Source organism: Mytilus californianus, unplaced genomic scaffold (genome assembly GCF_021869535.1).
Source record: "Mytilus californianus isolate M0D057914Y unplaced genomic scaffold, xbMytCali1.0.p SCAF_27, whole genome shotgun sequence".
In the NCBI taxonomy this organism is placed as follows: Eukaryota; Metazoa; Mollusca; class Bivalvia; order Mytilida; family Mytilidae; genus Mytilus; species Mytilus californianus.
The window spans coordinates 1,502,193-1,529,909 of NW_026262676.1; the positions used below are offsets into that span (position 1 = coordinate 1,502,193).

At 32.9% G+C, this 27,717-nt stretch overlaps 2 protein-coding genes across 2 annotated transcripts; both read left to right on the top strand.

Annotated features, from left to right (window-relative positions):
• The first annotated feature begins 9,383 nt into the window (after nucleotides 1-9,383).
• Nucleotides 9,384-23,334, top strand: LOC127732756 (uncharacterized). The gene is made up of 9 exons (XM_052241948.1): nucleotides 9,384-9,737; nucleotides 14,489-14,566; nucleotides 15,219-15,278; nucleotides 17,480-17,678; nucleotides 18,555-18,659; nucleotides 19,700-20,006; nucleotides 20,655-20,776; nucleotides 21,882-22,011; nucleotides 23,155-23,334. Exons 2-9 carry the CDS (start codon nucleotides 14,509-14,511, stop codon nucleotides 23,332-23,334), a joined length of 1,161 nt encoding a protein of 386 aa, XP_052097908.1. The 5' UTR covers nucleotides 9,384-9,737; nucleotides 14,489-14,508.
• A 1,271-nt stretch (nucleotides 23,335-24,605) lies between these two features.
• Nucleotides 24,606-27,200, top strand: LOC127732778 (uncharacterized). The gene is made up of 2 exons (XM_052241963.1): nucleotides 24,606-24,719; nucleotides 26,248-27,200. Exons 1-2 carry the CDS (start codon nucleotides 24,678-24,680, stop codon nucleotides 26,911-26,913), a joined length of 708 nt encoding a protein of 235 aa, XP_052097923.1. The 5' UTR covers nucleotides 24,606-24,677; the 3' UTR covers nucleotides 26,914-27,200.
• Nucleotides 27,201-27,717: the final 517 nt, after the last annotated feature.

Sequence of the window (27,717 nt, forward strand, 5' to 3'; positions counted from 1 at the left end):
CCTATTTGTACATAAACTTTTTACAATTTTTACAATTTATTATTATTTTATTTTTATTATTATTATTTTTAAATGACTATTGTATCTCTCATTTTACTTTTCATAACTTAGCTGACACTGTTTATGATTACACAAGGATGTAAAGAACACCTGCATGTGGATTATCCATTTAGAGTTAAATTTAAGCAACATCACAGAAGTTGTTCTAACTGTTCCTGTAATAAAAATGACACTATTTTCTTACATCTATTTTATTTTCACACCTCTCAGTCGTTCCGTTAATACACATGGTTGTAAAAGTACACCTGTGACGTGACAGAGGTGTGAAAATTTTAATCTGGTAATTGAGATTAAATATTGATAAAGATACAAAGGTAATCAAAGTACTGAAGTACTGAACATCGGATGACCACAAGTTCTTGTGGATGGTCAAAAGCACTTGTCTCCGAAAAAAACAACATATCTCTTTACCTAAAACTGAGGTTAATGTACAGAGATATATTTTTTTCTGAGACAAGTTCGTGCGTGGATGATGACTTCAACTTCACCGTAATAACTATTATATTGTAGTGATACAAATCAGTATACACTGAGTTGTTGTTTATATTATATTAAAATAACAGTTACATATATATATGATTTGAATCCATTTGTATATCATTCTATTCTACTATTCTAAAAATAGTGCAATGCAAGTGCATGGTGGACACTTTTCTGTAAAAATTCAATTTTTCTAAGATTGGATACGAGTAGGCATTCATATTTTCCCGCAAAATCAATTACAGAGTTACCGGTCCTTGACGGTATTTTCACAAAACGTTCTTTGAGATATTCTTCCGCATGCTTTAACACAATTTTTCGGTACGTGTGCCCCTGTCCCTATCCAATTTCCCCCCGGTGGATCGCTATCCTTGCCGTGGTCGGGGGGCTTGTGTGTCGCAGTGACCCCAAAAGCTATGCCAGCTGGAGCTTCGTCTCCTGGTAGGGTTACCCATGCTGGACAGGTCGAAGGGTAGAGACCAGACTAAAGTGATCCGAACATCGTACGAGTTGCCCGATGTTTTGAATAAAATAGGCTCTCCAACCCGTTGGCCGTGGGTTGCTACCCGTGTCGGTGGTTGACGAGATCCTTGCGGATGAGGGCTGTAGTCAGACTCCTTACGGTCAGAAAATACCCGGACGGACGAGACTATAGTTCAATAAGCTGCTTTGGCTCTGATATCATCTAAACGGGAGGTCGGATGGACCCGGTTCGATCAATCGGCTGGTCATGTCGAGCCCTTCAGTTAATCCTCAACAATAAGCTTTCTTGTAACAATTTTCATTATATACACATGTATTTGAATTAAGCTATTTATATTTCGGATAACTGAAGAAGGCGATGGCTCATGGGTCAATCAAGTGGTACGCTTTCTATTTCGCTTGATGGATACGCTCTGCTTGAGTATACTATTCTTGGAACATCTGGTGCTTTCCGCAGTGGATCTTGGGTGCTAATTTTGGGGACAGGCTGCATTATACTTGCAGCTTGCTTTCAGCATTAGCGCTTGACCCCGGCTCGCCACGGAAACACAGCATCGCCCTTGTAGGCACTCCGAGGTGGGTGGATGACAAGGATAGTGAATCTTTCTCCTTTCATATGGCAAACAAAAACCAAACTTCTCAATTAGCTTCAACAAAAAAAAGAAAATGTGATGACTCTGCGCCCTGTCAGGAAGATGATAGTTGGCCCCGATTTATTGTAATAAAAGGAACAGATGAAAAACCAGTTTCAAAAATATCTCCTTTTGTAATTCATAAACAAATTCAAAGCATTGCTGGTACAGTTAAAAAAGTTTCAAAACTGAGATCAGGGAATTTGTTGGTTGAATGTTCCAACAAAAGTCAATCAACAAATTTGCTGACCATGACAAAAATTACAGACTTTTCTGTTTCTGTCTCTCCTCACAATAGTTTGAACAGTTGCAAAGGAATCATTCGAGACAGAAGTCAATATCTGGGTGATCTTACCGTGGAAGAAATTAGTGATGAATTAACAAACCAAGGTGTATCTGATGTTGTTAGGTTTCAAATAAAAAAGAATGGAAATATAACCAAATTAAATACATATCTTTTGACCTTTAAAACTCCAACTCCTCCCTCATCTATTACATTAGGTTGCTTCGGAATCAGAGTTGACAGATTTATCCCTAACCCAATTCGATGCTTCACCTGTCAAAAGTTTGGTCATGGAACCAAACAATGTCGTGGTACGCAGAGATGTTTCAAGTGTTCTGGCGAAGGACACGAGGGAACAACCTGTAGCTCTGAATCTTCAAAATGCGTAAACTGTGGTGAATCCCATTTTTCATCATCTAGGGACTGCCCTGTTTACCTGAAAGAAAAAAATATTATTAAAATAAAAACAGAAAGAAACATCAGTTACCCAGAAGCTAAACAGATAGCTTCTGTTTCGAGTGATCCTCTAGTTTCGAACAAACCATCGTACGCCAGCAAAGTTGGCCGCTCATTCAGTCATGAGAATACACAAACTCGCATGACGTGGCCAATTGATGCTGAAACTTTTACAATGTTGCCTGTTCAATTAGAAACTTCCGATAAATTAATTATTCCAAGAAAATCAAAGCCATCTAAAACCAGTACTCAGTCAACTCAATCTTCCTTACAGAGCTCAATGTCATTATCTAAAAAAAAATGAAAAAAAGAAATCAGATAAAAAAGATGCAGTTAAATCAGACAGTTGGGGCGGTGAATCTGTCTGGGATCTTCCCAGTGACATAGATGATTCTTCCATCTCAAAAAGTCTTCCTTCATCTGCATCTAAAAAGTTATCTTCTACACCCAGTACAAAGTCTACTAGAGCCCCGTCTCCTCTTCGTTCTCCAGAAAAGAAGGATGTCCCAAAGAAGCCAGTAAATACATCCTCTCAGAAGTCTTCTGATTCGAGGTCGCGGGGTAGGGGTCGAGGCGGAGTAAAAGCAGCCGCGTGTGGTCCTGGAGATCGACGACTCTCCTCACACAACAGATTTTCAACACTTATCGACGAAACTGAAATGGAAATCGAAAGTGTTCCGCCACCCGAAAGATCACAATCTCAGGGTGAGCGAAATAAGAATGCTGGCAAACTCGACAGTATTCGCGTTTCTATTTTCAAATCATGACTAATATCATCCAATGGAATTGCCGAGGTCTTAAAATAAATCTTCTCGAGTTAACGCTTCTAGTTCAGTCATTTTTACCTTCTGCATTTTGTCTTCAAGAAACTCATTTAAAAGAAAGTGACAATGTATCTTTAAAAGGATACAACATGTATAGCACATTTTCTAGGGTAGATGAACGTGCTGCAGGCGGATCATCCATTTTTGTGAAGGACAACGTCATTCATAGCACAGTCCAACTCACCACGGATCTGCAGGCAGTTGCAATTCGTTTATCATTAGATAAGACAATTACATTATGTTCTATATATATTCAACCCAATTCAATTATAGATAAAGCTAAACTCAAAAACCTCACTGATCAATTACTCTCACCATTTATACTTATGGGCGACTTCAATGCCCACAACCCTTTGTGGGGAAGCAAGTCTCATAATATCAAAGGTAAGATCATTGAGGACTTTGTCTCTCAAGAAGGATTATGCATTTTTAATGATGGATCTAATACTTATCTTCATCCTGGAAACGGGTCTTATTCTGCTATTGATATCAGTATTTGCAATCCCTCTCTTCTTCTGGATTATTCATGGCGTGTTCATGATGATCTATGTGGAAGTGATCACTTTCCAATAGTACTTAAACATCTTTTTACTTCTGCCCAACAGAGAGTACCACGTTGGAAACTTGACAAGGCGGACTGGTCCTTGTTTGAGAATCTCTGTCAAGCGGAACTTCAGTCAAAGATGTTTGAGACTGTACAAGATCCAATTTTAACTTTTAATACAGTTTTGACGTCAATTGCTGACAGAACTATTCCTAAGACCTCGGCAAATCCGAAACATCCCAGCAAACCATGGTTTGATGATGCTTGTGATCAAGCAATAGGTGACCGTAAAAAATCTGAAAGACGGTTCAATCAACAACCAACGACGGAAAACTTGAGTAATTTCCGTGTTTTTCGCGCTAAGGCACGGCGGACTTGCAGGCAAGCACGACGAACGTCTTGGAAGAAATTTGTCTCGGAGATAACATCTCGCACTCCGATGACAAAAGTATGGAACATGATACAAAAGATAAAAGGTAAAAATTCTAAAGCCACAGTTAAACATTTAAAAAATGGCAATGATTTATTAACATCTGAAAAGGATATTGCCAACAAGCTTGGTGAAACTTTTGCGAAATCTTCTTCTTCTAACAACTACAGGGAAGATTTTAAAAAAGTTAAAAAACAAAAAGAAAAAATTAAATTAAACTTCAAATCAAAAAATGGTGAAAATTATAATAAACTCTTTTCTCTTGAAGAACTTAAAACATCTCTGTCAAAAGCCCATGATACAGCTTGTGGGCCTGATAATATTCACTACCAACTGTTAAAACACTTGCCAGATTCCTCGCTGGAAGCTCTTTTGCAGCTTATGAATAACATCTGGGAATCTGGTGATTTACCATCAATCTGGAAGCTTGCAACCGTCGTGCCTATTCCAAAACCAAGTAAAGATCACACGGATCCTATTAATTATCGGCCAATTGCTCTTACCAGTTGTGTCTGTAAAACACTAGAACGGATGGTCAATGATCGCCTTGTTTGGTTCCTGGAATCCAATGGGCTTTTAGCCAATATCCAGTGTGGATTCCGCCAAGGTCGCAGTACTCTTGACCATCTTGTTCGATTCGAATCATTTGTCCGTAATGGTTTTGCGAAAAATGAACATGTAGTGTCGGTCTTTTTCGATCTAGAAAAAGCCTATGATACTGCATGGAAGTATGGTATTTTAAAAGATCTCTTTGATATGGGGTTGAAAGGCAATATGCCAAATTTTATTTCGAATTTTCTATCTAACAGACAATTTAATGTTAGAGTAAATTCAACCATGTCTGATCTGTATGATCAAGAGATGGGTGTCCCTCAGGGCAGTATTTTATCTGTTACATTATTTAGTCTTAAAATCAACAGCCTTGTTGAAGTTTTAAAAAGTAATATTGAAGGTTCATTGTATGTTGATGACTTTTTAATATGTTATAGAGGCAAAAATATGAATAACATAGAAAGACAACTACAGTTATGTCTTGGAAGAATTGAAAAATGGGCCTCGGAAAATGGGTTTAAATTTTCCACTTCAAAAACGGTCGGGATGCATTTTTGTAACAAAAGGAAATTGCATCTTGATCCAGAACTCACTTTGTACGGCAACCCAATTAAAATGGTTGATGAAACCAAATTTCTTGGGTTAATTTTCGATAAAAAGTTAACCTTTCTACCCCATATCAAAATGTTAAAATCGAAATGTTTAAAAGCATTAGATATTTTAAAAGTTGTCGGCAGCACCGACTGGGGTGCTGATCGCAACATTTTACTTAATTTATATAGATCTCTAGTTAGATCTAAACTAGATTATGGCTCTATAGTGTATGGCTCTGCAAGGAAGTCCTACATACAGATTCTCGATGCTGTGCATCATCAGGGTTTGCGTCTCTGTCTTGGCGCATTTAAAACCTCACCAGTTGAGAGTCTGTATGTAGAGGCTGATGAGCACTCACTCTCTAACAGACGTTTGAAGCTTGGACTTCAATATGCTGTCAAACTAAAAGCCTACTCAGATAACCCTGCCTACAGCTGTGTTTTTAATCCAATTTATGAAGATATTTTTGCAAAACATGAAAATAAAATTCCTCCGTTAGGTATACGTTTAAAATCACATTTAGCTTCTTTTGATTTAAAATCTGTTGCTCAAGTTGAAACTTGCAAATGTCCTCCATGGGAACTTCCCAAACCAAAAATGATATTTGATCTCCGTGAACACAATAAAAATAAAACAAATCCTCTTTTAATTCAGCAACACTATGCTGAAATCAAAGCCAATTATTCAGATTTTTCAACTGTCTATACTGATGGATCAAAAGATGGTGACAGAGTTGCATCTGCTGCTGTCTTCATGGACAGAGCTGCAACTCTCCGTTTGCCATCTGATGCATCGATCTTTACTGCTGAAGCAGAAGCAATAATTTTGGCTTTGAAATTTATTGCTTCTTCAGATAAATCCAAATTTATTATATGTTCTGATTCACTTTCATGCTTACAAGCTATACAAAATACTAAAATTAAAAACCCAACAATTCTCAAAATCTTATATGTAATGAGGAATTTAAAAATTCTTCTTAAAGAAATATTATTTCTATGGGTGCCGAGTCATGTTGGAATCCTTGGAAACACAGCTGTAGACCTTGAGGCAAAGAATGCCCTGGGTGACCCTTTATCCAACTGTGATATACCATATACCGATTTTAAATCTAATATTAAAGAATATGTTTTTAATATATTGAAAAATGAATGGAGTAAAAAAGATGGCAATAAATTACATGAAATTAAACCTAATTTATGTAAACCTTTCAATAATTTTATGTGCAGAAAAGATCAGTGTGTTATTTCTAGATGTCGTATTGGTCATACTAGAATAACACACGAATGTCTTTTGAAGAATGAAGTAGAACCACAATGTATACCTTGTGACTGCAAGTATACTATTAAACATGTTTTAATCAATTGTATTGACTTTGCTGATATTCGGAAGAAGCATTTCAATGTCAATAATATGTATGATTTATTTAATAATATTCCATTTACAAATATTGTTTCATTCTTAAAAGAAATTGGAATATATTATAAAATATAAAAATGTTGTTATATTTAAAACGATTTTAATTTTTATCACGTTATCTTAGTGTTGATTTTTATTTGTAAATAATCAATTTGCTTTAGTCTAGAATTTTAGTTTATTGAAAGACCTTTTGTCTGATTTTAAAAATATACCTTAAATTGTTATAATATTCGAATTAGCTCTCGCCGCGATATAGCCTTTCTGTGCTAATGCGGCGTAAAGCAAACAACAATCAATCAATCGGTACGTGTGCATTGATATTATCAATGATTTTTTACTTATATATATATATCTAACTACAAAACATTTTCATATTATTAATTTATGTTGTAAACAAAAATATTTTTATCAGTATTCATTGAAGAGATGTATTTATATCAAACGATAAGGAATGTTATTTTGCACTCGTTTATGTGCGCGTATTTATCATGTTTATAGATCGGTTACAAACCCAAAACTAATTTACATAATGGAAATCTAGGCGATAGCAATACATCGGGATGACCTCAAGGTCATCGCGATGTAATAAAAATACATAAAACCTTTTTGATAATATGTCAAATTCATTTGTCAGAAAAAAGAAACACAGTATTAATCTTTTTTTTTTCTTTCGGAAATTACACTAGTAAATTCTGGCAAGAATTGAAAGGGAAAAACATTGTATATTTTTTTTACAACTTTATAACTTTCTCATTCTATATTCCTTATAAAATTTTGACTAAATTGGTTTCTATTTTCCCCTTTTTACCTCAATAGACGATGTCTTTGATCACCCCTTGAGTGATTTATATTAATTTTGCATAGTCTGAAGTTCCCTTTTGTTGTATTTTCAAAAATTAAGTACAAATAATTGTATTTGAAACAGTTTCCTTGTTTTTAAAGACTGGCTTTATCAACACTGATAATTAATTGTAAAGAAAACATCTCTGTTTATGCCATGCAAGCGCAATCAAGTCCTCATTATACAATTAGTTATTATTTGTGGAATTGAAATTTTGACAAACAATTTATGCTACTTTTTTCTTCTTCTGTAAAGTCTCAGTTTATTTTTAAGTTCATGGTTTGCAATATTTCAAAATATATGTATAATAACAATAAAATCTTCGATAATTCATAATCTAAAAAATGATGTAACCTTGTGCATATCCATACCGATAAAGAATGTCCTTTGCGGTGTTTTTAGAGACCGCATCTAAAATATTGTGTAGATATTTTAAGCGACTTTGATATTTAGGCATGCATAAAAATGGAAATAAATCATGTGAATTTGGGTTGTTTTCCGCTAATTCCTGGAAAAATTGTATTTTCATTTCGATAATGAGCGAACCTGTAGATATCTGACAACATTTTAAACCAGCAAAATTTGTGAGAATTCCCTTTTAAACTGAATATATTTTGTTATCAATGTATGAGTAATTTTGAAGGACTCATATGAAATTTTTATATGAATTTGTCTCTTTGACATATTCCCAATTTCCATTCTCAATTTCCGCCCGTTACATACTACTACAAGTAAAAAAAGGGAGATTTAAAGATTTTTCCTTTAGGTTAGGGACTGCACAGTCGGCTTTGGCTTACGCCTTTTTGAGTATTTAAACAAGGATTTGTATAAAATACCAATGATTTGTGTAGTGAGTCTCGCTATACAAATCATTGGTGGTACTATACAAAACCTTGGTTCAAATAATTCATCTTTTATGAGACTACCATCACACATTTGATCTTATCTTATCTATTATGATCTTTACAGAGTCAATGTTATTTTAGATTCGTCTTGTAGTTGTGGTGCTAAGTGTGAATATTCATATCACTTCTCTTTTTTGTCCTAATTATGCGAATATAAGAACCAAATTATTAAATAATCTGAACTGGTTACAAGAGAATTCTCAACTTAAGAACTTCTTAACCTCCGGTGATACGTCTTTAACTACTGTTGAACTGAAAGAATTGTGAAGAATGTATATGAATTTATTAAAGAGTCTAAGAGGTTTCTAATTGTGTAATATAGCACACTTAAGTGCAAATACATGCATAGGGTGTACAACCATTCACATCATCACACATATTTTTTTCACAGTTCTAATATATATATATATTATAATGTATTGTTTGCATGCATGCTTTGTAAATATTCTATTGTTATAATTGTTCATGGGAGAAGTCTATATATAAGTTTGATTAACTTGTGTCTCGTCCCTTTTGTATATATATGCAAATAAAATATGTTAAACTAATTAGTCTCAGATCTTTTTAATACCCCTTTACAGTACGGTAATTTTTTAATGTGATTTGAGAAATAAATATAAAATAAATTTGTACATCGATCGAAGCAATTAAAATTAAATAAAACAAAATATTTGATATAAAGTAAACAAAGTTTTATTGTGATGAAATTCCGAGCAAAATCTGTTCTTTGTTTTGATTTTAGTGAGAAGCGCATCCTTGATTTTTTTTTACGAAAATAACCGAAAATAACGATTCCCCCCAAATAAGGGACGACATCAAAAGTTCAATGTAGGATAAAAAAAAACTTAATTCACATAGTTTTTTCACTGACCCCCCCCCCCCCCCCTCCCCCTCTTAACTTAATTTGGGAAAAATTGATTGACCAATATGGATATATGTAAAATCGATTTTGGATAAACAAAACTTGCAGCAATTTTAACCCCCCACCCCCAAACTATTTGATTTAAGTTTTTTTATCCTACATTGATCTTTTGATGTCATCCCTAAGAATGAAAATAAAGTTAAAATTTTAATCGGCTAACCTCGGGGGACTCCGCTTCTCTCAGTCTATAGTGTTAGATGGAGGTACGGAATCGGCCGAGTTGTGACGAACGATTTCTGATCCTGTTTGGGTAGCGAGATTTCAGCGAGATCACAACATCATTGCCGCCATATTTGAAAGAAATTTTCCAAACGGGTAGGTTCATCACATAATATTACATTTATACTTATTACTATAGTTGTATATCAAACGCCCATTCAATTCAATTGGTAAATGGGTTTAAAAATGCATTCGGGCCAGCAAAAAATAATCTTCACAGGGCAATTATTTCAAAAGAGTCTTAACTTAAAATTTTCGTAAGCTGTCGCAGTGTCGGGCCTGTTCTGTACCGTAGTACACAGGTGCTCGCATCATAGTCCGCTATTAACACAATGTATAACGCATACCAGTCGACTGGCATATATAAATCCGCCCCAAAACATCTATGATACGCGCCCCTGTGTTCTATACAAAAGTTTATCGCGAAGACTGTTACTGTTCTTAGAAGTCAGATGCGGATACTGATTTTTGAAAAGGACTCAGGGCCCCTAATCAGGCAAGTTGGACATTTAAAAAGGTTATGCATTTATGATAACCATATATGAAGCTCTAAAAAAATGAAAACAACAGATTATACAGGGTTCTCACTCAGCCTAAGGTTTAGGCGAGTCCATGAGTCCTGGACCACAGGCACTAGACGTTCTGTCAAAAGTAGTAAAATGTAGGAAATGGGAAGAAAATAGTCCATATATATAAAAAAAATAGCGTACACTATTTTCTTCCCATTGCCCTTATTTTATTTCAATTGAACAAATGTTGAAAGAACGTCTGATGCCTGTTCATGCACTGATCAAAATCTGTCTAGACTCATCATTTTCAAAACTTTTGAGTCCAAAGATGCATCCTTATAAAAAATGAGGCTATAATTTAATATAATGATGTAAAATGACTTATAACTGCCAACAGCCACATTATTTAGACTCTGGTGGATAGTTATCAGACTGTTATCTCATTGGCAATCATGTAACCACATCTCCTTATTTTAGTAGAATGTAGGACAGAAAGTCACAGAACAAAAAGTCACAGACAAAAAGTCACAGGACAAAAAGTCACAATTCAGTTTTGAGATTATTTTTCTTTAAACAAGAAAACACTAATTTAAAAAATTAAATTTTTGTTTTTTCTTGAACTATTATATATGAAGCAACTTTGTAATTAAAATTTATTCAATAAATATCAATAATGATCAAATAATTGTTATGAAATCAAAATGTCAAAGTGGCTTGGTACTTAAATGGCTTCATTGTGCCAAGTAATATATCCTTTGCATGATTAAAATTTAATAAATTTTCATTTATCAAGGCTTATGAACAATTTCCTAAACTTAAAAATGAATATATGTAATAAAAAGAAAATATTTCAAGATCTTTCTCTTATATTTTCAAACAATTGTCAACAAATTATTTGTGACTTTTTGTCCTATCAAATTTGTGACTTTATGTCCTGTGACTTTTTGTCCTGTGACTTTCTGTCCGTTTACCTTTTAGTACGGGTTAATTATTTGAAATAAATGACTCACAAACATTAAATCATTTGAAAAAAAGATAATTCTGCAATAATTTATGTTGTTATTTAAAGATTTCAGTTTATATATAATTAAGGACTATGTGGGGTATAAGAGCTTGCTTACTGCAAGCAGCTCTTCATCATCATTTTGTTAAATAATTCTACAAAGAAGGGGTTAGTCTGTTAATGTATCCTTGACTAAGAATAATGAAATTGCAAGAAACGAATTCACATATTACTTTGAATATTGTAGATCGTTTAAGGTAGTCTTGAGCTATTTCTTTATACAAAAGAAACAACAAGTATATAAATATAGTCATGTTACACTACTGTCCCAGGTTAGGGGGAGGGTTGGGATCCCGCTAATATGTTTAACCCTGCCACATTCTGTATGTATGTGTCTGTCCCAAGTCAGGAGCCTGTAATACAGTGGTTGTCGCTTGTTGATGTGTTACATATTTGTCTTTTGTTCATATTAACTATTAGTCAATAAAATTTATGGTAGAAAACTTTCATTTGAGACAATTTATTGAATTGTGGTGAATTTATGCACTTTTTGTCGAGCCTGCGACTTTTGTTGCAGAAAGCTCGACATAGGGATAGTGATCCGGTGGCGGCATTCACTAACTTCTTAAAAGCTTTATATTTTAGAAGGTGGAAGACCTGGATGCTTCATACTTTGCATATAGATGCCTTATGTTAGGAAGTTTCCGTCTGTCACATGTCCATTGTCCTTGACCTCATTTTCATGGTTCAGTGACTACTTGAAAATTTTTTTTTTATAATGTTAATTTCTCTCTTATTATGAGTAATAGGATAACTATATTTGGTATGTGCGTACCTTGCAAGGTCCTCATGCCCGTCAGAAAGTTTTCACTTGACCTCGACCTCATTTCATGGATCAGTGAACAAGGTTAAGATTTCGCAGTCAAGTCCATATCTCAGATAATATAAGCAATAGGTATAGTATATTTGGTGTATTGAAGGATCGTAAGGTGAACATGTTCAACTGGTAGGTGTCATTTGACCTTGACCTCATTTTCATGGTTCAGTGGTTATAGTTAAGTTTTTGTGTTTTGGTCTGTTTTTCTTATACTGTAAGCAATATGTCTACTATATTTGGTGTATGGAATGATTGTAAGGTGTACATGTCCAACTGGCAGGTGTCATCTGACCTTGACCTCATTTTCATGGTTCACTCAGTGGTCAAAGTTAAGTTTTTGAGTTTTGGTTTTTTTTTTTAATACTAAATGCAAAAGGTCAACTATATTTGGTGTATGGAAATATTTTATGATGCACATGTCAGTCTTGCAGGCTTTATTTGACCTTGACCTCATTTTCACGGTTCATTGCTCAGTGTTAAGTTTTTGTGTTTTGGTCTGTTTTTCTTAAACTATAAGCAATAGGTCACCTATATTTTTTGTATGGAAGGATTGTAAGGTGTATATGTCTGTCTGGAAGGTATCATCTGACCTTGACCTCATTTTGTTGGTTCATTGGTCAATGTTAGCTTTCATGGTTAAGTTTGTTTCTTAGATACTATAAGAAATAGGTCAACTATATTTAATGCATAGGTTGATTGTAAGGTGTACATGTCTGTCTGGCATGGTTCATCTGACCTTGACCTCATTTTCATGGATCATTGGTCAATGTTTAGTTTTCTTGGTTAAGTCTGTTTCTTAGAAACTGTTAGCAATAGGTCAACTATATTTTGTGTATTGAATGATTGTAAGGTTGATAGTAAAGCTTTATATTAAGGACTATCAACATAATATCAATGGTTATTAAAGAAGGCGAGACATTTCAGCATGTGCACTCTTGTTACCATAAGCTATGCTATCTGCCAAATACATAGAATGACGCAATGACATAACATGTAAATCAAATAATTTAATAAAATCTTCACAACGACAATTTTTTTTGTAGTAAACAACCTATGTTTTAATTAATTGCCTATAGCGCCCTTGGTGCTTTGATAATTTAATACTAAGGAAGTTGGAATACCCAAAGTGAACTACATGTATTTACCTTTGACAGAAAAAAACCAAATGAAACCTTATCAATTACTGGTATAATTGCATGTATAAAGTTGACCATGCTGAGACGATCATATGGAATTATATAAAAAATTTAATTTGAATCAACAGTATTTGTAGATTTTTATGTTTAGTATTGTCAGTTTTGGTTGAGACTATAGTATTATTAAAGAAAATTATTTTTGGAAGAAAAAAACATGTCGGAAGCAATAATGTGACAGAACAGACTGGGTTGGTGTGGGCTGCTTTTATGGGAATTCAATAAAAATACAATTGAGAATTGAAATGAGGAATATGTCAAAGAGACAACAACCCGACCAAAGAGCAGATTACAGCTGAAGGCCACGAATGGGTCTTCAATGCAGCAAGAAAATCCCGCACCGGAGGTGGTCCTTAGCTACCTTTTATGCATCTTCCACCTCAGAGCTATCAGCTCTTTGATTCAAAAATATAATAAAAAGTATGGGTCACCAGACTTTTTTTCACGCTACAGGTTGTGCAAAGTTGTCAGATTTTGTATAGATTCTGCATGGAAAATCCAATTTTGTGTGATAAAAAGAAAACTACACCATAGAAGTTTAAGATAAAATGTGAGAAGATAGACTTATAACATGCTTTCAGATAAGAAAAAGAAAAAATAGGGTCACCAAACTTGTTTTCTTGCTACATATCATGCATATTAAAATAGGTAATTTCACAACACTTTCTCAGTCTTCACGATAAACTTTTGAAGCCACAAGCCCGAAGCTCAATTTTACGAAAATTTTAGTTGGATTCTGTTGGCTTGTAGAGAAGAATTTTACAAGCCCGAAAGCAATTTTACAAGCCAAGACTTGTGGACTTGTGGTTAAGCATGAAGACTGCTTTCTATTATAAAATTACTTTATCTGAGTTTTCTCCCCTCCTATCTTAGTTATCTCTCCTTATTTGTCAAAGTTGAAAAAAATGAATCAAACACAGATATTGAAATATGGTGTTTTTTTTAGAAATTACAGCTGTAAATATGATAAAATACATAATTTTCATATTTACATTAAAAGTCTTACACATGAATTACATACTACATTCAAAATTAGCACATTTCATTAAAGATCTAGACCACTTGTTATCTGCTACTTCAAAATCCAAGATGGAGGAAGACACCAGAGCCACCTTAAATAACATTCTATAATAAAATCATCCAAGATACTGTATCATTTGAATGCAACACCTTACAGTACTGTTCATCTTGTTAATCATGGAAATATGTCTCATTATCCCAATATAGTGGTTTGAGAGTACCATATATATTTTCTTTATTTTCAGCTTTCTAATGAATTTATGCCATGAAGCGTGTAAAAGTTACTACATTTAAACAGTTAGAGTCTGCTGATCATGTTGAAGGTATGATTATGTTTCTTGTTGATACCCTGCTCTTAGTCTAGAATAAGGGCTATTTTGTAATAACTCTCTATTCAGCTCATTTGTATGTTCAATAGATATTTTCATCACACTTTTCGTAGAAACTACCGAACAGAATGCCTTCATACATAGTTGACAAACTTGACAGAAGTGAGTTTTAATATGTGAACACTTCAAATTTGTCATATACAGGTATTCTGTTTACTAATACATTGACATTTTGATTTATTGTATGAACTAGAAATTTTCTACACACTTTTCTTTTAAAACTTCAAATCAGAATGTCTATATTTGTTCAGCAGATCAATAATGATGAGTTGTTATGTTCTCCTGCTTTTTGGATGTCAGACATCAAGTTCCTGTGTTCATATATTTTGATTTAAAAGTGGGGATATACTTTTATGGGTTGGACAATTTTTTTCTCGTGACAAATATCTATTTTCAGCTTTATTCTATTAGAAAAAAAATATTCTATAACATACATGTATATGAAGAAGACTTATTTGTTAAAACAAGAAGTTGAAAGAACGCACCAAATTAATTACTTGTCCTTTGGACTCCTACTATAGAATAAGAGGAGTGAACATGAATAATTTTATTTATCTTGCATGACATAATTATTGTTGTTTTGTAGATAGTGACACCGAATTTGAAGATGACTACATTGATGTTAGAAATGCAAAGCGCAAAATAGGTAAGAACAAAGAAGTATTTAAGATATTTATATATTATGTATATCACATGTATCATGTATGTTTAAGACATGAAACTTGGACAGAAGCCTGACAGTATTTTCTAAGTTAGAGGGAAATTGGAAAAACTATTTCATCTCATTTTCCATGTTTAATGGATAATAGGACATTTTTTTCTGTATTTAACATTGATATGTATACGGTATTATTTAAGTTTTTCAACACTAATAACCATTATGAGATTTTATGAAACTTTGACAGATGCTTCCTTGTGATCAAAAGATTGAATCAAGAACGATATTTTTAAATTATTTTGTTCACAGACCACTGAACATAAGTCTTATTAGAAAATGATAGTGCTAGTGGGGCATCCATGTACTACGGACACACTAATATATTGACTTCTTTATTAATACTTTTTCCTAAACAATAAGAAATGTTTTAATCAGCATTAGTTTATCCCAGTGTAAAACATTTCTCTCTGGCATGTCTAGTAAATGTATTTAATTTGATAAAATAGTTTAATTATTCATATATATTTTAATTTTTTGCATTTAATTATTTGTTTTGATTTTTAATCAAACAATTTTAACAGTATTCTATGTATATGCTGACTTATATGCCGAAATCTATTTGTTTAATGTACTGAAGGCTTATTAACCATGTGAAACGATAAGGGGTCAATTAAAAAAAAATCAATAATCTACTATCAGGACAATGAAATCTCAACAGACATGACAGATCAATCAGTTTACAAGTCTGTAGTATAATAGTCCCAGTGTCAAAAAATAAAAGTTTTTTATATTGTCACTGATTAAAAGATTTAGCATATATATATATATGTATCAATGAGACTTCACTATTTTTGTCGAGCCTGCGACTTTTGTCGCTGAAAGCTCGACATAGGGATAGTGATCCGGCGGCAGCGTTAGCTAACTTCTTAAAAGCTTTATATTTTATAAGCTAGAAGACCTGGATGCTTCATACTTTGTATATAGATGCCTTATGTTACGAAGTTTCCATCTGTCATATGTCCATTGTCCTTGACCTCATTTTCATGGTTCAGTGACTACTTGAAAAAAAAGTCAACATTTTTTGTAATGTTAATTTCTTTCTTATTATGAGTAATAGGATAACTATATTTAGTATATGCGTACCTTGCAAGGTCCTCATGCCCGTCAGACAATTTTCAATTGACCTCAACCTCATTTCATGGATCAGTGAACAAGGTTAAGTTTTCGAGGTCAAGTCCATATATCAGATACTATAAGTAGTAGGTCTACTATATTTGGTATATGGAATTATTGTAAGGTGTACATGACCAACTGGTAGGTGTCATCTGACCTTGACCTCATTTTCATGGTTCAGTGGTCAAAGTTAATTTTTTGCGTTTTGATCTTTTTTTAATACTATATGCAATAGGTCAACTATATTTGGTGTATGGAAATATTTTAGTGTCAGTCTCGCAGGTTTTATTTGACCTTGACCTCATTTTCATGGTTCATTTCTCAGTGTTAAGTTTTTGTGTTTTGGTCTGTTTTTCTTCAACTATAAGCAATAGATCAACTATATTTGTTGTATGGAAGGATTGTAAGGTGTATATGTCTGTCTGGCAGGTATCATCTGACCTTGACCTCATTTTCATGGTTCATTGGTCAATGTTAAGTTTTCATGGTTAAGTTTGTTTCTTAGATACTATAAGCAATAGGTCAACTATATTTAATGCAATTGATTGTAAGGTGTACATGTCTGTCTGGCATGGTACATCTGACCTTGACCTCATTTTCATGGTTCATTGGTCAATGTTCAGTTTTCTTGGTTAAGACTGTTTCTTAGAAACTATAAGCAATAGGTCAACTATGTTTGGTTTATTGAATGATTGTAAGGTGTACATGTATTTCTCGTTTGGTTTATCTGACCTTGACCTCATTTTATTGGATCATGTTAAGTTTATGTGTTACTTGTAGTAAAGCTTTATATTTAGGACTATCAACATAAAATCAATGGTTAGAAAAGAAGGCGAGACATTTCAGCGTGTGCACTCTTGTTCCCATTTAGACCAGGAGATATCTTAAACAGTCTGTTTCCCTAATCTTTGTCATGTTTTTAAAAAGAAAAGAGTGGCAAGTGGTTTTTTTTAAAATGTAAGGCTCTGATATTTCTCCTGAATACTTGTATTTTTATTTATTCTTTTTAATTTTAGCCAGGAAACGTGAAAAAACATCAAATGTATTAAAAGATAAGGAGACAGACTTCAATGTTATTTGCAACCTTGTGAATTCGCCATGCTGTGAGAAAAAATGTTTAAGCACCAGTAATGTTCAGACAATTCAGACCTGTAGAGCTATGTTCTATAAAAAGACACAAGAAGAACAGTCAGATTTCATTGAAAGAAACATAAGGTATATTTATATATGAATAGATTTTTATTTACTACAAGAGTGTTTTAATGATCTTGACTGGCTATACAGCCTTCGCAGAGTCAGTATAAGAATATATATATATATATGGCAAATACGTGTACATTCGCATACTGATATGCATTTGTACATGTTTCTGTTGATTAAAGCTGCCTTAACTTAATTACAAGAAGTCTAATAAAACTTGATTTAAAGTAATTTAAAAAAAAACCATTTTGTTGGGGTTTTTTTCCCCAACAAAGATAGATGAGCTCTGATGTTATTTTTCTTTAAAAAAATTTGTCTCATGATACATGTATACAAATAACATGAAATCTTTTATAAATTTTACTCGTTTCTTTCAAATCAGATGAAAAAGAAAAAAGAGAATCTTTGGTTCTTGAGCCTCCTAATGGGGTTTTTGATAATGTGATTTTATAGTGAATATTTGATAACCAGACCAAATATTTCATGATTATTTGATTAGTTGATTATCTAGGACTGTATTTTTGATTATTTGATTATCTTGTTTAAAAAAATAATTAATGATTATAAGATTATATTGGCAAAAGATTTGTGATTATGCGATTACTTGGACACCCCCATGAAGGGCCTCATTCTTATTGACCAATTTTATAAGACTTAATCTATAACCAAATGGACATGTGTTATGAAAACGTTGAAGATAGGTAAAAATTCACTTCTCATGAAAAGTTTTAAACATTCAAAAACCATTTGGTAAAAATATGTTATATTGTTGGTGTAGTACCTTTGACATAGATACCATATCTTAACACCAGTTCGTAAAACCTAAACTGTAAAACGTGTGGTCTCGAGATCTACTTTTTTCAAATGTTTTTTTTTTAATAATGTACACAGGTGCAATGATGCCAGTTTAGAAGACAAACAGTTGACTTTTGTGCTGACTGGTAGGAGAGTATGTGAATATGCATGGAGGATTGTGTATGGCATAAAAAGGAGGAGGTATAATACCTTAAAAGTATAAATAAATTAGTTCATGGGCTACACATCCTTATGACAGCAACCCAACATCAAAGTAGTGAGGGGGCCTCGGTGGTTTGTGATCTTAGTAGTTACTACTGTAATCACTAGCCAGTCAACACTGAGGTTGTGAGTTAGAACCCCGCTTGTGCGGGTGTGCTTGACTCCAATCTTAATTGACTAGGATTGTCAGTTTTCCTATCAAAGGTCGGTTGTTTTATTTGGGCGCTACTGCTTCCTCCACCAATAAAAACTGGCTGCCACAAGATTGCCCAAAAGGGGTGCTTCTAAGTGACGTTAAAAACACAAAAAATCAAAATCAATTCAAATCAAAAGTAGTGATCCCACATTCTGTTGTAGTCTACCTGGTTAATTTTTAATGTATATATATACATTTGTTTTAAAATACCAATCAAACAGCTATCCATGAGGAGGTTGTAAGCAACTACATGTCACTGTTAGGTCTTTAACAATGAAAATCCCATATTGTATAGTAAACTATTTATGCTCACAGAATGGGAAGCGATTCAATTGAGAAATCAAATAGCCAGATATATGCTAAAGCCACCATCAAAAAAAGATATGACAGACAGCAAGGAACAACCATTAATTTACAGGGTCCTAGGGACAGGCCCATAAAGTATGTGGCGGGGTTTAACATATATCCAAACAGATGAACACTCTTCTTATACATGTTATATTCAGTCTGTGGCTTAGTTTTTTTTAGACATAAAAAACTTCTAAAGGTCATATGCTATGTAATTTATGAAACTTTGACAGTCTCAAAACAGCATCTGTAGAATTATTTGTTTGAATCAAGTCTAGGGTGGTTTCTTTAACAATTTACTTGATTTGTGTTCATTTTTCACAGATAAAACAAATTGAAAAATGATTTTTATGACAAAAAAACACATTTCCTTAAAAGGATTTTTAAAATTGATGTCAAATAATCCGAGAAAATAAAACCACATAAATTAGTAGTGGTATCAGTCTGTTATATTTTTTACATTTTTAAATTTCAGGTATTACTACATGAAAAAGAAATGTAGGTCTACTAATGAAGATTTAGACAATTCTGACAAAAGATGTAGCCAACAATACAAGAGTCGCCAGTACCTTGAAGCAAAGAGTTTTGTTACAGGTCTATGCAAGAGATATGGTGATGATCAGCCTGATATTCTGGAAATACATTTGCCATCATGTCTCTCTATACTACAAGTTTGGACAGATTACAAATCTTCCTGTGAGAATTTAGGATCACCCTATTTATCATACCAGAGGTTCTATGGAATGTGGATTGAAGAGTTTCCTCATGTTAAGATTCCAAAGGTTTGTATGGAGTAATATTCAGAACAAAGGTGTTGGTTTATGAACATGATGAAGGGATAAAATAATATGCAGATGTCTAAATTATAACTGAAAAGTAGGAAATCATCACAGTCTGACACATCTTGACAGTTATGATGCCAATGCACATAAAACATATGGTATCAACTTTATTTTACAAAGCTGTTTAATATGTACAAAATATATGTTTTGGTAAAGTCATGACAAACATCAATTTTTTTTCAATAATTATGTGTAAAATTGTCAATTATGTCAAAGTCAACATATATATGCATGTTTATGACATAAAAATTACTTTCTGCACTTTATGTTAAATAAAGGTCATGTTGTATGACACATGAATGATGAGACAACTATCCTATAGAGTCCAATTGACATGGATTTAAGCAACTAAAGGTCACATTGGACCTTCAAAATGAAACTAAACTATATTTCAATCTTTTATTAATAAAAAAATGAAATTTATGTTGCAAGTCTTTAATAATTCATTGGTATGACAGTGACTTTATATATCATACCTCCTGCTTTATGTCACCTAATTAATTCCTTCGTCATATTAAAAAATGTTCAGTCATGCATAAATTAAGAAACATTCATAGAATTAAATAGATGTAATCTTTTTGTTTATAGTATCAGAAGCTCAGCAAATGTAATGAGTGCGTAATCTTTAAAGAGACCATCAGCAAAAAACTGACAAAGATCGATTTGGGAGAGCTGAAGGACAAGAGAAGAGCACACTTGCTTCTTCAAGAGTAAGAATTTTATCCACTCTTAAAAATGATTTTTTTTGTACTTTTCATGATTGATGCAAATACATCTACATTATTAGCTCAACTGCAAGTACTGAACCAAATTAACCAAACTCTGCAACAATCTTCTTAGGTTTTTAGTATACAAAAAAGGTGGCCTATGACCATGCCTGCCAACCAAAATTGCCAACATAGCTAAAAATAGAACAGTGGGGGTTAAATGCAAATTTGTCTGATTATCTTGAAAGCTGCTATAATTGGGGAAAACATGATGAGAGAGATGTTATGTTGTGATCTGCCCATTTATACAAAACCCTCAGTTGACTTGTTATGGAGTTATTGCTCTTGGTTATTTTTTTTACTGTTTTTATAAAAAAGAAGATGTGGTATTGATTGCCAATGATACAACTCTCCACTAGAGACCAAATGACACAGAAATTAACAACTTTAGGGACACCAACTGCATTTAACAATGAGCAGATCCCATACAGCATAGTCAGCTATAAAAAGGCCCCCAAATGACACATGTAAAACAATTCAAACAAGAAAACTAATGGCCTAATTTATGCACAAAAGAATGAACAAAAAACAGATAATGGAACACAGTAACAAACAACAATTAATTTGACTATTATCTTGAAAATTATGAAAGATAGATAGACACTTAAAAAAACCAATATGATATGAGTAAGTAGTCTTAAATTAAGATTTGTTTTACCCTTTTTGGTGTTTGGGCAAAAACTCAAGAAGATAGAGAGGAACTATAAACAGAAAACATTATCAATGATACAATATCAGCAAAAATAAGATAATTGTCATAAATTCTATTCTGGTCTCCAATGTTTGTGAGTGACCATAATTGAAGATGCAAATAGACCTTGGTGAGCGACACAGGCTCTTTAGTTAGTTAAGTCACTACTGTGCACAAGTACAAAGAAAGTTTATTCTTCCTAACATCACTACACCATGATGTTGGGCAATGAAACCATTTATGATTACTCACCACTTCTAGAAAATGTGTTGGTTGTAGGGAAGTCATGGTCATGGAATTACCACAACTATTAATCATTAGTGAGTGTAATGTATATATTTTTGATTTTTTTTTCAGAATCTGCAGGGAAAAATATTATAAACACATAAAGAAATCCAAAGAACATCCAAGCATGTACACTTCTGTTATCATTGACAATATGGATCAGTCCAAAACCAATCTACCAAGGTTTCCATTACATTTTAAGGTGAGTTTGTTTTGGAAGGGCATATTTTTATTATAAGGGTTATATTTAGAACATGATATTTCAATGCAGTAATCAATTTCAATGTTGAAAGCAGGCTCGCAGTGTTAGATTCATCTTATTTGTAAAATTATAAAATGAAAACAACAAAAAAGGTCCATTTTTATGCCCCATTTATGGGCATTATGTTTTCTGGTCTGTGCGTCTGTTTTTTTGTCCGTCCGTCTGTCCCGCTACAGGTTAAAGTTTTTCGTCAAGTTAGTTTTTGATGAAGTTGAAGTCCAATCAACTTGAAACTTAGTACACATGTTCCTTATGATATGATCTTTCTAATTTTTAAATTAGAGTTTTGACCCCAATTTCACGGTCCACTGAACATAGAAAATGATAGTGCGATATGGGAATCTGTGTACTATGGACACATTCTTGTTTGGTATATCATTTGAATGTTCTATTTTGCTATGAATGTCTAGGAAATGACACATAATCGTGAAGATCTAAGTGGTGTTAGCATCTGCAATTAATAGAATTTGGTCTGGTCAAACTCCTAACCTTTCTCTGTATTGAATTGTATCTTGCACTATATTTACATTGTAATTAAATGATTGATTAACTTAACGCAAAGCAGCAATCATATGAACTAACAGGATGTGTAGTGAAAATGACTTCTTGCAGTATTTATTTTCTTTGAGCATTTTATATGAGACAAATATTTTACCATTCTAGATAAGAAGGGGGCTTTATTGGTAGCACCTAGTCTATCTGTTGGTACAACACTTTCGTCCAACTTTTCAAGAAACTACTATTAAAATAAAATGACCTCATATTTGCTATTTGGTCAACAGCTTGACAGTGATGACATGTGATATAAAAAAGAATCTGGAGATTTGTCAGATACCTAACTCTTGTTTGCAATTACTTTGAATTTTTCAATATTGGAAGGAATTCAACTAGTCATATTTTTCTCAGAAACTACTGAAATCAATGACTTTATTTGGTCAGCTGCTCAACATAGATGAGTTAAGCATGTTAAGAGTGCACCTTCAGATAAGTCATATAACTACTTCCTGTTAGCCAATATTTTGAATTATGATTGCATTCTTGTTTAAGTTATGAGCACATGTTTTTAAACTTTTTTTTTTTCAGAATGAAACAACACTTGAAAAAATGCACCACCATGTTACAGGTGTTTTATGTCATGGATTAAATAAGGCATACACATTTACATGGACAGATCAGTTTTCCTCTGATTGTAATATCACATTGAATTGTTTGATGTCTGGGCGATGTAGCAACAGTAAGTATCTATTATCAAGTTTAAAGTGAAACAATTAACTAAAGTTCTCATGCAAGAGAATACTGTGGATTCATTTATTTTCGTGGGTATCAATTTTCGTGGATTGAGGAAAACTTGCATTTTCCTGGATATTTGATTTCGTGGTTTTGCCATACCTTGGATACAAAGCCTAAAGAAAATTTGTAATTCATTGACCATTTGAATTCGTGGTTTACCAGTATCAACGAAAGCCACGAAAATTGGTATCCAACGAATAATAATTAATCCACAGTAACACATTTTCATTTATTTTACAATTTATGCAACAACAAGAAAGTCTAAGTGTATAGAAGCCACTTTTAGTCCATTAATTTTAAACATCAAAGATATGAAAGTTAAGAGATGTGGTATGACTGCCAATTAGACATATCTCCAAAGATTTCACATGACACAGACACTGAAAAATTACAGATTAATCTAAGCTAGCATTACTATTCAATTAGAAATAATAATTGGACAGGGTTGCATATAAAAAAAGTAAGAACGATGGGTATGGTTGCCAATGAACTAATTATGCATAGAGACAATGTTGTAGACTATTGCAGGTCAAAGTATGGCCTTCTACAGTGAGCAAAACCCATACCCTATACTAAGCTAAAACGCCAAGTGTTGACAAAATGGAAAACAAATTCAAAACTGATTTTTAGAAAAAAAAACATATTTCATGGCTTATTTTGTTTTTACATGTGCACTAGACCGCTATGTTATTCTCGTTTGATAATGAGGTTAATTTTCACATTCCCATTTCTGAATATATATATATATATATATATATATATATATATATATATATAATAAAGAGCCTAGGTGGTCGAGTGGTCTAGTGTGTCGTTCACAGTACAATGTGATTTGGTGCCACGATATCTCAGTAGCATGAGTTCGAAATCCCAGCAAGGGAATATATATATATATATAAATGCATGAACATTATTTATTTTGCTTTTTACCAAAAATGTAATGGAAATATAAGCAATAATCTGTAATTTTTCAAAGAAATGTGAGAAGTTTATAAAAGTTGGGAACAAATTGCGCTTCTCATGATAAGAGATGAAAATGAAACAATTTATTCATGCAGTTTTATCGGTGAACAAACTTCTTTTCTCAAAAATAAGCTTTGACTTAAATACTTTTATGACTAAAATACTTCATATGCTAGAAAAATATATTATGTTTGGTATAATAGGGTTGGATAACTTTTAACTGTGATGATATGATGTATAATATGTAAAGCTGATTCCCTTTTTTTTCTTTTTAGGAAAATGGTGGTTTACCTCCTACACTATATATTCAAGCTGATAATTCCCCAAAAGACAACAAAAATAAATATGTGATAATGTTCCTAGCAATGTTGGTGAAAATGGAAATTGTAAAAAAGGTAATTTAATTTTTTTGCATTTATTTAATTTATTGATAGATGGAGTTACCATGGTAATAAAATTTAGTATTTGAAACTTTTATTGGAATTTGTTAGCATACATGCATTTTTGTTATCCTTACTTCAAATCACAAGGGCATAAATTCAGACATAACAGCATGCAATACATTTTTAGTTCCAATATTTGTTTGTTGCAAATTAAAACACTTTTTTGCTATAACATAAAATTGAGAATGGAAATGGGGAATGTGTCAAAGAGACAACAACCCTACCAAAGAGCAGATATATATGTCATGTATATATCATGTATGTGCTTGTCATTTCATCAACAATAACAAAAAATCACTAACTTATGAAAAGAAAAGAGAAAATGTTTCATAAAACAAAACAAAAGTGCATGTTGTAGTCACAGATTCCAAAAAATACATTTAAGGCAATCACTTAAAGGGGTAAAACCCAGCTAATTCATTTTCACTGATTTGACTCAAATTTTCATGTTTGATTTCTAACATAATAAAATGAATATCCAAATTGTAAAAAAATCTAGAATTTTTTATGTATGGACTGATAATATGTATCTTCATGATGTGTGTATTTTTGTCTAGAGTCAACTTATTTATCATCTATTCGTAGCTAAGTGGCACTTCCTTGGGAAACTAGTCAATTTTAAAAATTGTCAGTAAAATTCAGAGATGCCAATAATTACGATTTTCAGTCATTGAAGTTATTTCATGACTATAATGAATATTAACCATATTCTGCTTTTTGTTGTTCAGTTTATTTTTTGTGTTGAACTACTATATTTGGTGAATGGAATGATTTTTATGTGTACATATCCAGGTGTCATCTGACTTTGACGTCATTTTCATGGTTCACTAGTTAAAAGTTTAGTTTGTGTGTTATAGTCTGTTTTGCCAATACTGTATGCAATAGGTCAACTATATTAGGTGTATAGAAATATTTCCAGTGTAGATACCTGTCCAGCAAGTTTTATTGACCTCCACCTCATTTTTATGGTTCATTGCTCAATGCTAAGTTTTTGTGTTTTGGTCTGTTTTTCTTAAACTATAAGCAGTAAGTCACTTATACTAATATTTGGTTTATGGAATGATTGTAAGATGTTTATATGTATATAGATATAAGAAGATGTGGTATGAATGCCAATGAGACAACTCTCCATCCAAGTCACAATTAGTAAAAGTAAACCATTATAGGTCAAAGTACGGTCTTCAACACAGAGCCTACCGACCGTGTGAGGGCTGTATAGCAAGTCAAGGTCGTTAATACTTCCATTATCATCATCAGAGCCTTGTTAATGATGATACATGTAATAATGCTTCATATTTAGGGCTATCAAAATAAATTCCATGGTCAGTAAAGCAGGCAATACATTCAGTATGTTGACTCTTATTATTATTAATGTGCACCAAAAAGTATTGGCACTTATGAAATTTTAGTTGAACAATGTGAGATTTGGAATTGAAGCTTTAATAACTTATTACAAATCTATATCTTTTTTTTTTTACAGATAAAGCTGACATTCCTCATGGTGGGTCACACCCATGAGGATGTTGATCAGTTATTCAGTAGGATTTCTGTTAAAGCTTCAAAAGAAAAGACAACAACCATCCCAAGCCTTTTGGATCTGATCAAAAGGTCTTACACACCGCAACCTATTGCAAAGCATGTAGAATCACTGTATGATTTCCGGGATCAGATGGCATATCCATCCAGTCTAGCTGGAATCAAAAGTCAGCACGTATTCAAATTGACAAAGGATGGAGACAAAGTTTTCTTGGCAATGAAAGAATGGCCATTGGAGTCAGCACCATACAAAACATTGGAGCTGACTAATATATTACAGAATCTCGACATGCCGAGGAAGGTGGAACCAAACATGGAAAAGATTGGTGGTATCATACAGTTGATGAGACGAGATCTTCCAAAATGGGTTCAAAATGGAAAGTTAAACAGAGAAGATGAACTTTGGTGGATCAACTACCTATCTACCCTCGAGAAAACAAGACGCCCTGCACCAAAGACTCCTTTGCCACAAAATATGGGACGTTACAAGAAACCACAACATGAACAACCAGCTATGGAAGGTAATTTGTTGGCTGCGATCAACAACCATATCCAGACTTTTGAGAGAAACACCGCAGTTAGGATTGTTACACACCGACCACGGGTTTAAGTCCTCAAAACTAATTCTATTTTGTATATTTTGTATATTTTGTATATATATTTACCTCCTAGGAACATTTGATAGATAATCTTCTTATGTCATATGAGCACCAAATTTTGTGTCTATAAATAAAATGACTTCTGTATGTTTGTTTCAAAGATTAATTCGTAGAAACTTGTAGCTGCTGTCCTTTAGTGAAGACAGTTCAGCATTTTATAAGCATGATAAGTGACAACATGTTTAAGCAGTTGACTGTATGAAACTAAATATCATTCACATTAATGTACAGTACTGTAGTTTGCAATTGTCGTATGGAATTTTGATTCATGATTATTTTGAAAACTAAGTGTTTTTGTATAGCAGTGCTATATCTTTAATGTTCACAAATGTACAAATGTTAATATAAAAAACTAATTTGTAAATAATATTTCAATTGCTACAGTAAGTGTTTTGACAAGTTAAGTCAATGTTAGTATTATTTATTTTTAAAATTTTGAAAAGTTATTTGTATTCTGAAAGTAGATTGGGTAAGTGTCAATTTTCTGGCTAAAAGCTTTTTAAGTTGCTGATTAAAACATATTGAAATTAGCCTGTTTTAATTGGTAGGGAAAAAGTAATGCTTATTTCTTATGCTTAAATCAATACTGATACATATTTTCCTATTGATTGATTCATCGTTTAACTAGAATGCATTGTATTAATTAGTCATTCAATGAGAATTGTAATAAGATTTAGTAGTCCGAGCCTTATTGAACCTTCTCTTTTGTACAAGATGAGAAATGGAAATCTTCAATTGAAATGTATGCATGTAAC